Genomic DNA, 15,876 nt, shown 5'->3' with positions numbered 1-15,876 from the left:
AAAGTCTAGAAAACTTTTCTGAACTGAAAGACCATCTCAGTCTGGTTATTGAGAGTATACAGAGTTCCTCATAGGAGCTGTTTTCCAAGAAAAAAAGCTCTTCCCTTCCTGGACACCTGTTTGTTAAATTTTTCAGCTTAAAACAAAGATAAGCAATTTTCAGCAGAAAAGAGAAGATCTTAAAATGTAATGGTTAAACAACTTGGGACCTTAGACTTTGAAGAATAAATAAATCCACATGAAGCTAGGAGAAAGTATTAGGCTCCTGGATAACACCATGCAGTTTCCTACATATGGAAACATTTTGAAAACACCTACAAAAAGTAGTGAACTTTGCAAGAATCTTACCAAAGGGTGTTTAACTGTTGTATGAATAAAGAAATAAAATTAACCAAGTCTTTAGACTAGCACTGTCCAGTAGAACTTTCCTTAGTAGTGATGTTCCAAATCTGTGCTGTCTGGTACACTTGCCACTAGTCACATGTGGCTCCTGCACCATTGAAATGTGGCTGGTGGGACTAAGAAACTAAGTTGTAAATGTTATTTGCTTTAAATTTAAATAGGCACTTGTGGGTAGTGGCTACTGAACTGGACAGCATAGCTTAGACCGTGATACAGATTGCAAGATGTCTATATGGAATTTCGTAAGATATTCCATACTTTTACCAGGTAGAATGAAGTAGGAGGAAGTGTGAGCAAAGGAAGACTACCTAACAGTATAAATTTTATGTCACTCCAGAGTTTTTGAACTTGTTAATTTGTAAGGTGAAAATAATGAGAATAATTATCAAAATTTGTGGATGTTTTCAGATTGGGAAAACCAGTAGAAAAAAAGCAAATTGCAGATATTGGAAAAGATATGGAAGGATGCATAGCGAACTGTTGCTAGCACTTGCCCCATGGAGGGGTGTGGTATTTGTGGGAAAACAAAAGAGAATTTCTACTTTTTACTCTATATACTTTAGTGTGTGTTTATATATCACTTCTCTGAATCTTAAAATAAAAGCGAAGATATATAATAAATATGTAATAAAATGTAATAGAAAACAAAAAAAGAATGAGAAGAATAAGATTAAAAAGTTTTCTGAGAAAGGAAGAAAATAGGCAGCTTAGATATGGTATCCTTGAAGTACAGAATCTTACACCAGCTGTTAGAAAAAGGAGCACTAACAGTAAACCTATAGGATAATTGAGTGTAGCACAAATGCCTCATTTCTGAGGTTTACGCAAATAGACTCATTAATTTTATCAAATAAAAAAGTATAGTGGTGGTTACTGGTTTAAAGAACAAAATTCAACAATCTGCTGCCTATAAAAGACTGACTTAAGCCTGCTAAAGCCCAGCCCAGCCTCCTGTGACCAAGCACACAGGAAAAGCAGGCCCACCAGTCACAGCACGAGAGAAGGTCAGTTTCAGAGTAGAAGCCAGCGAGGAACTCTCAGAGATCACAGTTTGTCCCACGGAGGAGCATGGGAAGGAGACACAAGTTGCTGGAATTAGCTGATGGGTGAATGATTATCATAGAAAAGCTGGCAGAAACACTATAGAAGTAAAAATAGAATCGTACTTAAGAGGTGTCACAGTATATGTAAAAGGACACTGGAGACAAGAAATATGGGTACCAAGACTTGGTTTTGCCACTTGGCCTTAACCTCTCTGCAATGAATATGCTAGGTTAGTTGACCTTGAGTTTTTTCCCAGTTTTAAGTTTTGTGAGGCTTCAACATTTCACTGTAAGGATATGAGAATTTTACATCCATTTTTTAAGGAGGAAATAGTGAGATTTCCTTAATAACCGTTACTATCTCTGTCATTTAATTTTACGTTTTTTGCTATAATTGGCTCTATAACTTATTAATTTATTGTCAGTTGGTGGAAATGGAAGGAGTTCAAGAGGAGAGAGAAGTTTATGACACATATTTTCAAGGGAGATTTTGAATATGGCAAGTCTTCTAAATTTTTTCCAATGAAATGTGCTTGTTCTAGTCCAGGGGCTCTCAACAAGAGCTGTGCGACCTCCCGTAGAGCACACTGTGGAGAATTGTGAAGGTATTCTGATTGCCACAACGAATGTGGATGCTGTTGATATCTGAGACAGTCTAACTCAATGAAGATTTGTTCTGCATGCCCCCGGACTTTTGTATATCCCCCCAACTAATCCCTCTACAAAAGTTAGTTATAGTTTTGTAGCACATATTAGTACTACAAAATCTTTGTGAAAAATTACACAAAACACTTACTAAGTGAGAAGACGGTTGTCTTAGTTTTCTATTGCCATATAACAAAATACGACAAACTTGGAAGCTTAAAACAACGCTCATTTATTAGCTCACAGTTCTGTAAGCCAGAAGCTGGGCTTGGCTGGGTTCTCTGCTCAGAGTTTCACAAGGCTAAAATCCAGGTGTCAGCCAGGCTGGGAAGAATCTGCTTCTAAGCTCATTCAGGTTGTTGGCGGAATCCAAGTCCTTGTGGCTGTGGGTCTGAGGTCCCCATTTCCTTGCTTCTTTCAGCTGGAGGTCACGCGTAGCTCCGAGAGGCTGCTATCCAGTCCCTACACAGGGCCCCCTCCATCTTTGAAGCCAGCAATCGCTCATTGAATCCGTCTTGTTCTTTGAATATCTCTGACTGCCCCTTCTGCCACCAGCCAGAGAAAACTCTGCTTTTAAAGAGCTCACCTGGTTGGATCAGGTCTACGCATATATCTTAAAATCAATTGATGTGGGACTTTAATTATATTTGCGGAACCCCTACACTGTAGTACCTAGATTGGTGTTTGATTGGATAGCCAAGGAACAGGAACTTTGGGGAATCATCTTTAGAATTCTGCCTACCACAGTTGGTATGAAGAGGGAACCTAAGTGAAATAAAGATATCATCTCAAAATAACTGAGTAATTTGTTCTTTCTGCACATTCTGTTCTGTAAGTATTGTAGCATTTCCAGCTTGCATATTTAGTGGAAAAGGATTTCAGGGCAATAGTGTTGTTACTGCAAAAGCAATGAAACTGAAAATATGTAACTGGAGATTTGAGATTCCTGTTCAGACTCGATGATTAAGTTAGTGGAGACACATGAAATGCAACGATCTCATTGGATTTCTTTAATATAGATTATTTTAATATTTCATATTACCACCTTTTAGAGGGGTCATTGTAGTTTGGGGATCCTAAAACTATTTCCAGTCTAGTTTACAACTGCTTTATTGCCTCTTGCATTGATGTTTTTTGGTCTAATCCATTTGCTATTCCTTGTCACACCATTCAAAGAATATGGTCTCCAAGGTCTTTTTATAGACTAGACACTGATTGTATGTCTCAACAGGATTTCAAGGCAGAAGGGTAGGTTTTCTGTGATACTTTCTTCTTACCCCATCCTATGATATAATCTAGGGGATTATTTTGATGCCACGTAAAAAGAAAAAAGACCTAGTTCATTTGTGATAATATTGTATTTTCTCTACTTTGTTACTCACCTTGGCTTATTATTCCAACTTCAGGTAGGATAACTTCTCTATTTCCATTGTTATCTTAATACTTTTTTTTTCCCTGGTGTTGATCTGTGTCTCTGCTCTTTTATTTTCCTTTACTTGTCCAGAGTGGTTTCTGATATTCTCATTTTTAAATCCAGAGTTATCATAAGTTGGTACACACATTTGAGTGCTTCCATATGTCTTTATGTCCCCAAACATTTATATACTGAAATACATATTTTTTAATTAATTATTTTCTTTTTGTTTCTTCTCTCCATTTCAGTTAGGACATTGTATTTTTTTGAAAATTTTGTCTAGGTAGGTTATGTCTTCTGTGAATTTCATTTCAGGATAGTAAAGGAGGCATTATAAAATACATGTGATTTCGAAGGGGAGATTGGGTCTGATGGGACTCAGGCCTACTACTGTTCCATCAAGCAAAGAAAAGAACAGCCCTTACGTGCTGTGTATCCTTTCCTCCAGTCCCCTCTGGTTACTCAGCGGCCTGGGTGTCTTGCCCCATATGTGGATAGACTAGGTTTTCTTTCTGGGCACTGTCAGCTGTCTTGTCTCAAAGCCTGCTCTTCATTCATGTCTTTCATTCCTCATTTTAATCTGCTTATATCTTTTAGTTTCCCTTTACTTTCTGGCAGGAGGTTCAGCTTATCTTGTAATATTCACACATTTGAGATTCTTAGAGGTGTTTTCTTTTGAATAAGATTTGCAATATGGTAGTTCTTTTATCCTCTTCTCCGTTATCAACAACTTTGTGCAGCTTGATTTTTTAATCCACCTCCTCCCCTCCCCGCAAAAAAAGCTTGGTGAAATAAAAGTCTTATCGAGCACAGAGTCTTATCAGACATGTTTTAGGTAAGTCTTGTCAAGTTATAACTAAGGTACAATCAAATAATATGATAGAAAAATCAGTAGAGTAGGAATAAAACCTAGCTTCTTGATCCTAGATATCACTTACTATCTTGGGTAAGTTGAGCAGTTCTAAGCCTTGGTTTTCTCATCTGCAAGTAGAGATATCTGTCCTCTCAGCCAGGGTGATTGTTAGGATAAAAAAAACCATGATTGCTAGAGAAATGTAAATTCTAAAATGCACTACAATCAATGTTAGGTCTTATCATCTAGAAAAGCTCTGGTCAATAAATCAGTCTTATAGATGGCATCAGATTACTTCTTTACTACCACCACCAGGGTGAAAGCCACATAAGGGATGAATTGGAAGAGGATTTAGAAGAACCTCATTGGCCCGTTGGATGGCCATTGAAACAGAGAGGAGATAGCAATCTCATCCCAGGCGCTGGAAATAAAAAAAACATTTAGAAAGAGGAAAACAGATGCCAGAAGCATTGGCAGGACTGGAAACCAGGTGGACTTGGGGATGAGGGAATGAAAGAGTGGTTGAACCTGAGAGACCGGGAGGTTGGTGATCAAGAGGCATGGCAGGTATGAAAAAAGGAAAGTGTGAGCTTCCCCTTGAGGCGTGCCATGTTTGAGCTGCTGCTGGTCCACTTGAATGGAGATATCCAAAGGCAGTTTGGAATGTGGGTCTGGAGCTCAGAGAGATCTAAGGTTAGAGATTGGACTGGGAACACCCCAGTAATGAGATCTTTGAATGAGGCAAGATGGGGACCAAGGGTAGAGCTTTGTTGTGTGAATGTCTGCATTGAAGGGCTTGCCAGCAAAGCTCTTCTGACCCTGAGTTCCATAGTCTGTGACAGTTCTGTTCTGGAGAAGATTGGGCATGGGAGAGGTTGTATGTTTACTGTTCTTATAAATTTGTATATTATAAAAGAAGTCCTGAACATTTGATAATCTGCTGGGTGAGATTTTTACTCCTTAGAAAATCTTCCACAGGTACACCGACTAAAAATGAACAAATGAAAAACCAAACAAGAATTTGCATTTTGTTAAATAGCCTGTAGCCAAGTTTAAAAATGGAATGTTCGTTTTTCAGATTCGATGCTCCTGGCAGGCTCTGCTCTATTCTTACTGAAGTCTAGTTTATATGAAATAAAACTATAATATTATCGATCCTACTAATTCTCTTTTTCCCCCTTTTTTCCTCTAGATTATACATTGTGCAGTAGGTAAGTATGGAATTTTCTCTCCTGCTATATACAGTGGATTCTGCTTTCTTTTTTTCAAGTCATAAATGATAGATTGATTCGATTCTTACTGAATATTGAAAAAACTAAAGTATTTGATCATTGTATATAAAATTGCTTAAATTGGTTTCTAAAATCATAGTACTGTTTGGATGTTATTACTGAACACTTTATTGAATGGCATAGCTGTTTTTCTCTGTCAATTAAAGAGGCCTCTCCCCCTTTCTCATGATAAGGGTCCTAGAGAAATACTAGCATATTTATCAAAATGTGACTTGGGGTCCTGGTGCTGGGCTACGTTGAAAGTCCTCTCTGAACCCTTAAATACTACATTCTCTTTTCTTATCTTTTAAAATGGAGTACTGCATATATTGCTTTCCTCTCGAATGAATATTTAATGTATGTGAGAGGGATTGGAAAAGTGTAAATAAAAGGGTTATACAAATATGAGGGATTTCTACTAAAAGCAGGTACAGTGTGTTTTCTTTTGAGGGGAAGAGGAGGTCATCAGTTCTGCTTTGTAACTGAGGCATGGCTGCTAGTCTGGGTGGCTAGACCCCTCGAATTAAATAGCAGTCAGTCACCTTTGGAAAGTTGGCAGATCCTGTAGAGTAAGCCCATTGAGGGTGCTGTGCATCCGACTTGTCTCTCAAAGGGCGGGTTTGGAGTTGATACTCCTTCAGAAGCACTGAAGGTCTGAAAGCTCGAGAACTATGCATTCAAACCATTATGGGCCTGGTCAACTTAATTTACAAATTAAGTGGGTACTTACTGTATTCAGGGCACTGTGCTTGGCACTCGGGAATTCAGAGATGAGGAGACGTACAGTTCAGGTGGACGCACAGTACACTGTCCACCGTGGGTTTCGCAGGGTTCTCTAGGATCCCTGGGAAGACAGAGCATCTTCATTATAAAGAACTGCACCTCAGCTATTTGCCCACTAGGAGGAGGTCTACCATCGGGTGTCTCAAATGATCTGCAGAATTTTGAGTACATGTGTGTATGTTTATTTGTGGGGTGGGAGAATAGAGTTCATAGCTTTCATTAGATTCTCAGAGGAATATGTGATCCCCAGAAGGTTAAGAAACTCTGCTTTAGAACCTTTGAGCAAGAGATTTGAAAGGGGCTTGGGGACTCATCTATCGCATGATCTGCTTTCCTGGAGAAGGTTAAGGGACCTGGCCCAGGTCATATAGCCAGTAAATGGTGGAACCTCACCTGGACCCTGGCTGGTCTGAGCGGGAGCCTGCCTAACTGATTTTATTTTATGGTGAATGGGTTTTATCTGATGTATGATCTCACATACATTTCGTTTTTAATCCCTTATCTGTAATTTTGAGATGAAAATTTTTATAAGCATAAGCTTGCAGATTGGGGGATATATTTGGCCAGAGAGAGTTCTGGAGCCACTTTAGACCTTCTCCACATAATTGAACAGTGTGCCTTAGGTCTCCCCCACTCTCAACCTTCAGCTGCCTCTGTACAAAGTTCTTAGATGCATATGTTTTCTGAGCATGTGTATTATTATTTTAATTAATATTTCATTGTATTTTAATACCAAATTCACTTTATCTGTCTTAGAATACATTCTCATGCCTCTTTATAAAATTTCTACCCCTGGAAATAAAACTTCTGGCAAGTGTATTTTTCATTCATGCCAGGAACATTGTTGAATGCCTAGCAGCTGGGACCAGACACTGTGGGAATAGAGTGGTGAGCAGGCACAGGCTTGGGTGCAGGAAACCTGCGGTCGGATGGGCCCCCCTCTGAGCTCCTCTGGCGGGATGCACTCCAAAGACTAGCATCCATGTCACACTCTGTTCTGTTGGTTTGTTGACAGGTGTCCCCAGCGCTTAGCATGGTGCCTGACACACAATAGAAACTTCACAATTCCTTCTTATTTCCTCAAGAACCTTGTTCTGTCAGTGTTTCTCTCGCCTGCATCATCACCCTTTCTCATCTGCCTTTTCCTTCTCAGCTCATAAAATGTTTCGAATGCTCCATCCTAAAAATGATTTTTAACCTAACTTTGACCCTACATTCCCCTGTTATTACTACATAATTCCTCTGCATCCCTTTTCCCAAGTTTATGGTAGACTCTTTCCACTTCCTCGCTCCCGTTTACACCTTAACCCAGCAGTCATGCTTCTGTACCCCCTTATCCTAAAATTACCCTCTCGTCTAAAATCAGCAACAGTTTCTGCTGAATTCCAAGGGCACGTTTGGAACTACATTGGGCACCACTGATGACTCCCTCCATGAGATCCTGCCCCTTCAGCTTCCATTACACTGAGCCTCCAAGCTTTTCTGGTCCTCTGTGGTCCTTTTTATCTTTGGGGGCTTCTCTTTCTCTCCTTGCCTCTTAATTGTGAGTGTTCCCACGGTCTGGCCTAGCTCATTGCTCTTCTGACAACGTGCCCCCTGTGGGTGATCTCTTCCCTTCTCATGGTGTGAGATACTATGACACCCACTTCTCAAACTCCAAGCCCCACCTGCCATCCACACTCCAAACTCATCCATTGACCTCCTGGATATCCACTCCTGGATGTACACCTCCTCCTCACCAAGACTCAGACTCCCAAACTTGTTCTGCCTCCCATATTCTCTTTGTCAGGGGCACCATGAGCCACCGTCCGTTCAGTCACCCAGCCTGGACCTGTAGCTCATCGATGGTGCCCCCTCTCCCTTACCCACACTGCCATAGCCAGTGGTCATCAATTTTGGTCAATTCTGTTTCTTAAATATTTCTCAGATTGTCCTGTTTTTTCATCCCTATTCAGGGCCTCAGTGTGTCTCATCCGGACTCCCATATGGGTCTCCCTGGACTTCGAGGCTTATAATACTAATATTAATGATAATAATAAGGGCTACCATTTATTGAGCTTTACTGTGTTCCAGTGTTTTACATTCATCATCTCATTTACTTCTCATTTTACAGTTGACAAGACAGGCCTAGAAAGTTCACAAGCTAATAAACCTTAGAGCCGAGAGTTGAACGTACAACCATGTGGCTCCAAGTCCATCCCTCATACAACTTTGAGGGATTTAGTTAAAGGATAATTCTGAGTGTGTCACTTCTCTGCTGAAAATGCTTCACTGATTTAAACTTCTTCGTGATTTGGACACCATGCACCTCCTGCTCCTTACCTGTGTCCATTGCCTGCATCCTACTCCATGCTTCAGCAACCCTGACCTCTCGTGGGTCCCCCCATGTACCATGCCATTGCCCTGCTTCTTTCCTCTGCCCTGTGCCCAGGCTTTGCACTCTGCCTGGAGAGAACAGCCCACCCCCTTCAGCTGGCAACTGTTCACTCCTCTTCCTCCAGTAAACACCCCTACCACCTACTGGCTAAATTAGGCACCATCCCTCACTTTTCTGTAGTACCCTACACCTCACTCTGTTATACTTTCCACAGTGCGTTATGGTCTGTCCTTTATCGCCCACCAACATCACTGAATTTTTAAGAATGAAAACTGTTTGTTACTGATTTCCGTATCCCAGCACCTAATAGTACATGGCACCTAGTGGGAGCTCAGTGAACATGTGATCATAATCTTACCAAATTCCGGTGAAAATTTCCAAAACATGTTTCAAAATATTTTCAGTGCCTTAAAAAATTAATGAGAATAAAAATAAAAAGGCTGTTTCTAGCATTGGCCTAAAGGCAATGCTTTATTTTTTTTACTCCTACAACTCAAGCTTATTTTTGGAATAATGGTTTATTTTCCCATGGCTTTCTGAAAGTTTTCACTATAACAACGTGGTCTTTTAAAAACTTGTTTTAGAGCCTTGAGATGCCTTTAGTTTGTGTACTTTTGATGGGAGTCTGAACCTCAGTCAGGCCTGGGTTATATACCAGCTGTGTGACTCTCAGGAAGTCACTCAACTTTTGTGTGCCTTCGTTTCTTCATCAATAAAAGGGGAATAATAATACCTGCCTCACAGGGTTGTTGTGAAAATGAAATGGGAAAATGTATGAAAAACGCTTAGTGTCTGAAACATGGCGATGTTGAAAATTGCCCAATAAAGTGGCAGCTGTTGTTATTAACTAAAGCAGTGTAAGGTCATAGAATGTTAGAAGTTTTATTCTGTCCCGAAGGTAATGTTCAGTATTTAGATTTATATAAATGAAGCTCTTCCATATTCTTATTAAATTACAATTTCGAGTGAGTGCGTGCTTCAGGGCCACGTCTTCTTAGTATGGGATGGAGTTGCTTCTTGTTCTTGGTCGTGACGATGCAGTTTGGGAAAAATAGCCTCCAGAAGCAGTAAACTAAAATTCCATCTGAGGCTCATTTCCGTGCAGAAGTCAGGCCTGTGTCCCCGCAGATGGGTTCTCGTGCCGCAGCTTCTTCACGGTGGGGGATTTGTTCTCCCTTGATAAGGCAGGGGCAGGATTTCTCAAAAGCTGGTGTTGCAGTCCTCTTCCTAAGATTTGTAGTGCTTTATATTTATGCAATGGTTTTCTTTTTGGAAATGAGAATTGAAAAAAAAAAAAAACCTTTGAGACATGTCTTTCACAACACTGCCAAGAAGAGTTGTGGTTTCTTTATTCTTGTGGTACAGTTTGTATGGAAAGAAGCATTAGCTATTTTTCTGTGGCGTTCAAGATTAGATTGTGGAAGAGGCACATGGGGTGGTTCCCAGCTCACTCTGAAGTCTAGTTCCCCCATCTGTGGGACGGAAGTTAGGAGTAGAGGGACAGGAGCTGAAGATACTCTTGGTAAGATAATGACATTGTGTGTTTGGTGAGCCTTCAAGTTGGAAATTATACTGTCAATATAAATAACTTTGGAAGTTCTCTTTTGATTGACAAGTGTAGAACAGATGTCTGAACAGGAGCTCAGTCATAGTCCAGAGGGCACGATGTCAAAAGTTGAGGATTAGCTCTTTGATATCATCAGCAGACAAGGACAGAAGACCTTTCACTTAGATGTCCCAGATTTGTGGTTTCAAATATTTGCTGTTTGTGCCAGCTTGCACTTCTCTCTAAACTGATGACTCCTTTTATTTAATTATTTTTAAAAAGTGAATTCTAAGAAGTTCACAATCACCTCAATGTTGGTACGTAGTATATGGCTTCAAGTTGATTTCATTATGTAACAAATGGTGCCAGAGAGGGAGGGGAGCAGCTGCCCCTGAGACTGAGCACCGGAAGACACCATCTCCTGCTACCAGAAGTGCTTTCTCTCCCACCAATTAAATCCTCTCCAAACTGCAGCGGCCCCGCCCCCACTGTGAGAGAGTCAAGCTCTTCCCAGTCTTTTGCGATGCTGCGCTGTTGTGAAGGACCCGCCGTCACCAGTTGTGGAAACCAGACAAAGAGCCCTCCATGTTGTAGCAGAAGAGGACTCTGGAAGGAAAGCATCCTGGACGGAAGGGCTAATCCCCCCGGGTTTCACTTACCTGGAGTTCTGCTTTCTCCCCTGCACCCAGCCCTCGGGGGTGTGGCTAGGCACCAAAACAAAACTGCTTTCCTTGGTTTCACTTAGCTTAGCTGACATTTTAAAAATGAACTTTACCAAATAGTGAGGAAGAAGAAAAAGGGAGTAAGTATCATAAATACAAACAGTATAAAAATAGTCGTATTCCCAAAGTACAGGTTTCTGATCCCGACATCTAACTCCCCTTTTCTTACTGGGAGCTGGTGCAGTGTCACACGGATCTTGCTGGCCCTCTTCTGCCCTGTTCTTAGCATGCTCAACTCTGGGGAACCCCCCTAGCCCCAAGTCTGGTTTTTGGCCCCTCACAAATGTAAATAAAAAACATTTCAGATTCCAGCATTGCTTTCTGCCTAGGGGCACGTGCAGTGGTGGTGCTGGCAGGGGATGGAGGAGCCATTTGAGGTGGAGAAATGGACACAGCCTTCCCAGCCCCCGCCTGGAGGCTCCTAACGCTCCCCACCTGGAGAGCTGCGTGGGTAGGAGGTTGCCAGAGTCACCCTTCACCTCCTTGCAATGCTGCCTTTGTCGTTTTTCAGTACAGTCGTTTTTCCAGCATCCTGACACTAGAGCTGTGTGTGAAGACCAGAGCACCATGTTCAAACCATAATCTTTCCCGGATCAGTCAAGCTCCTCAGACCAGCCTGCCTTAGCCTCCCTCTGCTGTGGCTCTATGTTCATTGTGTTGCCTCCTGATCATATTTTGGCTCCTCCCCTCCAGACTGAGAGAGGAGGAGGAAAGATAGTTTTAGCACCTGCATCTTCTGCTCCTGATGCCCAAAGTGTCAGCCTCTGCCGTCTGAATAGACCTTGCATCTTCTCACCTTCTCCATAATTTGGTATATACACAGTTTCCTTTGCCTGGAACACCCAGTTCTGTTCATTGTTCCCTGCTCGGTGTGAATGTACTAAGCTGAAGGGAAGGGAGAAGTAGAGTATGCTCATCAGCCCAAAGTGCCTGAGCAGGAAGGTGGGAGGCTCACCCAGAGCTCGTGCGCACTGCCTGGCACCTAGCAGGCCAGCAGTCAGTTCGCTGTATGAACTCTTCCATTGGTGATTATTGGGCAAGACGTAATCCCTGAGGGTTTCTGGGCCCACTTGGAGTTTAGAAGGGAAAGCCTTGAGAGAGCCTGGATCGGAGAAGTTTACCGTCTGCTGTCCTTGCAGGAACAGCTAGGGGTTTGGTTGAATGGAAACCTGTTATTGAGATATTTAAAATATCCTCTCTGTAAGAATGTTATCTGGGGCCGGCCCTGTGGCTGAGTGGTTAAGTTCGCACGCTCTGCTTCAGTGGCCCAGAGTTTCGCCAGTTCAGATCCTGGGCACGGACATGGCACCACTCATCAGGCCATGCTGAGATGGCGTCCCACACAACACAGCCAGAAGGACCTACAACTAGAATATACAACTATGTAATGGGGGCCTTTGGGGAGAAGAAGGAAAAATAAATAAATAAATAAATATATTATCATCTTACCATCCAGTACATCAGCAACCAACCTAAGGCAAACCAACCCTATTGGAAACACTCCCAGTTGTGCAACAAGTCAGGCATCCTCCCTCTGGGCCTCATTTTCACATCTGAAAAACTAGGCATTGGACTAGATAAAAGATGATCTCTTAACATTCCTTACAGCTACGTGTTCTGAAATTCCGTGAAACTATGATATAGCTTCAGAGGTGAATGTCAGTTATCCCAGTAGTGATATAAAAGGAGGATCTGCTGGATGTTTAGATGTATCTGTGTATGAGTATTAGAAAACTTGTTTCAAGTACAGTAGTCTACATTTTTTCCTCGCAATGCGTTTTGAAAGCCACATCAGAAAGCAGAACTGGGATGGGAGATAGGCGCACACACTTTCTATAGCTACACTTACCCCTGGTCACCACTAGATGGCACCCTTGTATTAGTAGGGAGATAGTCTCTTGGCAGTTAAGGACTCCTGAAGGACTTCTAATAAAAAGAGAATGGTGAATCAGTAGCTGAAGCTGAGGAATGAAGTAACCAGAGCAAAGAAAAATGAATGTTTTTCTCTCACTGTCTCTTGACTTGATCATGAATATTTTAGGTAATGAAAAGCTGGAACTTTCCGCATTGCCCTGAAGGAGATTATCTTATAAATATTTCTTAATTGTGAAACACAAGGTATCTTTAAAATTAAAAATGAGCTTAATTTGCTTACTTAAAAAGCTGGAGGCAAAGAAAATGTTTCAGAAGTTCTCTGGTCAGATGATTTGTAACAATCTGAAGTCAATAAACCTTCCACTTAGGTTCTTAGCTTCAAAAGCAAGGTTAGTCCCACGAAGCTGGAAAGACTGTCTAGTGACCAAGTTGAGTAAATTCCATTGAACCAAAAAGTGAAAGTTTGGGTCATCTTTTAGCAAAAGAATTATTTGATTTATGATTCTGTGGCAGGAGTTGAATGGCTAAGTAATGTATTAATAAAGGGAACAAGACCCCTTAGGAATATTTGTATGCTAGTGGTATGTCTTTTATAGTTCTGTATAGCTTTCCTGGGAGAGGACTTTTTTCCTCTTCGTTCATAGTGAACATCTTTCCACTAATTTTTTTTCATTTACTAACAGTTTCTACCTCACTATGTTCTTTCAGTTAGCAATCTGCATTTAAGGTTCATGCATGTCTTTGCATGGTTTGATAGTTGATTCTTTTTTATTTCTGAGTAGTATTCCACTATTTGGATGTACCACTTTGTTTATCCATTCACCTGTTGAAGAACATCTTGGTTGCTTCCAATTTGGGATGGTTATGAATAAAGATGCTGTAAATATGTATGTGCTGGTTTTGTGTGGACAGAAAGAAATTTTTGCATTTTCAAATCAGTTGAGTATATACCTATTAGCACAATTGTTGGATCATATAGCAATGCTGTTTAACTTACTAAGAAACTGCCAAACTGTCTTGCAAAGTGGCTGTGCCATTTTGCGTTCCCATCAGCAGTGAATGAAGAGTTCTCTTGCTCTGCGTCCTCACCAGCAGTGGTATTTTGGATTTCAGCCGTGCTGGTGTGTGGTGTTCTCCTTTGTGTTAATTTTCCTATCTCAGATGACACATGATGTTGCACATCTTGTCATACTCTTATTTGCCATTTGTGTATTTTCTCTGGTGAAGTGTCTGTTCAGATCTTTGCCCATTTTTTAATTGGGCTATTTTCCTGTTGTTGAGATTTAGGAATTGTTACTATACTTTGGATACAAATTCTTTTATCAGATATGTATTTAGCAAATATTTTCTCCCAGTTTGTGACTTGTCTTTTCATTTTCTTAATAGTCTCTTTCACAAAGCACAAGTTTTTAATTTTAATAAAGTCCAGCTTAACCAAAGTTCAACTTAAAACCAACCAATTTAACACTTAAACAACTTAAAACTAAAAAATTGCTTTTATGAAGGAATTTTTTCTTTCATGGATCGTGCTTTTAGTCTTTTGTCTAAAAACTCATTACCAAACCCAAGGTCACATAGATTTTCTCCTATGTTTTCTTCCAGAAATTTTATAGTTTTGTATTTTACAGATAGATCTATGATCCATTTTGAGTTAATTTTTGTGAAAAATGTCTGGTCTATGTCTTGGTTCATTTTTTTGCGTATGGACATCCAGTTGTTCCAGCACCATTTATTGAAAAGACTGTCCTTTCTTCATTGAATTGTCTTTGTGCCTTTGTCAAAGAGAAGTTGATTATATTTATGTGGGTCTATTTCTGGGCTCCCTTTTCTGTTCTGTTGATCTATATGTCTGTGATTTTGCCAGTACTACAGTGTTGATTGTGGTGTGTCCTCCCATTTTGTTGTTTTCTTCAGTACTGTGTGGGTCTTTTGCCTTTCCACATAAACTCTAGAATCAGTTTGTTAATATCTACGAAATAGCGCCCTGGGATTTTGATTGAGACTGTGTTGAATCTATAGATCGTGTTGAGAAGAATTGACATCTTAACAATATTAAGTCTTTCAATCCACAAACATTGAATAGCTCTCCATTTATTTAGATCTTCTTTGTTTTCTTTCATCATTGTTTTGCAATATTTGACACACAAATCCTGTATCTATTTTGTTAGATTTATGCCTAAGTATTTTTTTGATGTTTTTATAAAAAGTTTATTTCAAATTCCAGTTTTTTCAGAAGTTGCTAGAATGTAGGAAAACAGCTGGCTTTTATTTGTTACCGTTGTATCCTGCAACATTGCTAGACTTGCTTATTCATTCCAGGAGTTTTTTGGTAGATTCTTTGGGATTTTCTACATAGATCATCATGCTATCTGTGAATAAAGACAGTTTTATCTCTTCCTTTCCAATTCATATACCTCTTATTTCTTTTTCTTGTCTTACTGTGCTAGCTGAGGCTTCCAGTTTGACATTCATTGTGTTCTTTTTTTTTGGAGGAAGATTAGCCCTGAGCTAACATCTGCTTCCAATCCTCCTCTTTTTGCTGAAGAAGACTAGCCCTGAGCTCACACCCGTGCCCATCTTCCTCTATTTTATGTGGGATGCCGGCCACAGCACAGCTTGACAAGTGATGCGTAGGTCTGTACCTGGGATCTGAACCAGCGAACCCCAGACTGCCAAAGCAGAACGTGAGAACTTAACTGCTGCACCACCAGGCCGACATCTGTGTTCTTTACTTAATAAGATAAGGATCTTCCCAAATCAGTTTTTCTCCCCACCAACTTTGAAGGAATATACATTTCCTACTTCATCTTTACTGTCAGGGTGTAAAATTCAATATTTAGCCATAAGCTTTTTCTGGATTTCCTTTTTTTTTTTTTTGAGGTCTTCTATGTCCTTACTTATTTTTTGTCTGCTTGACCTGTCTTGCGCTGCGAGTGGTAATGTTA

The 15,876-nt window shown here is 40.5% G+C and overlaps 1 protein-coding gene across 1 annotated transcript in view; it reads left to right on the top strand.

Moving 5' to 3' along the window:
- The window catches only part of HACD2 (3-hydroxyacyl-CoA dehydratase 2), a 92,685-nt gene that overhangs the window by 9,336 nt on the left and 67,473 nt on the right, over positions 1-15,876 (top strand). The window contains exon 3 of the mRNA XM_014829565.3: positions 5,550-5,568. Within this exon, the coding sequence (XP_014685051.1) occupies positions 5,550-5,568 (19 nt within the window). The remainder of the gene's footprint in view (positions 1-5,549; positions 5,569-15,876) is intronic.

This window comes from Equus asinus, chromosome 5 (assembly GCF_041296235.1).
Source record: "Equus asinus isolate D_3611 breed Donkey chromosome 5, EquAss-T2T_v2, whole genome shotgun sequence".
Classification (NCBI taxonomy): Eukaryota; Metazoa; Chordata; class Mammalia; order Perissodactyla; family Equidae; genus Equus; species Equus asinus.
This window is presented reverse-complemented; position numbering and strand designations above follow the sequence as displayed.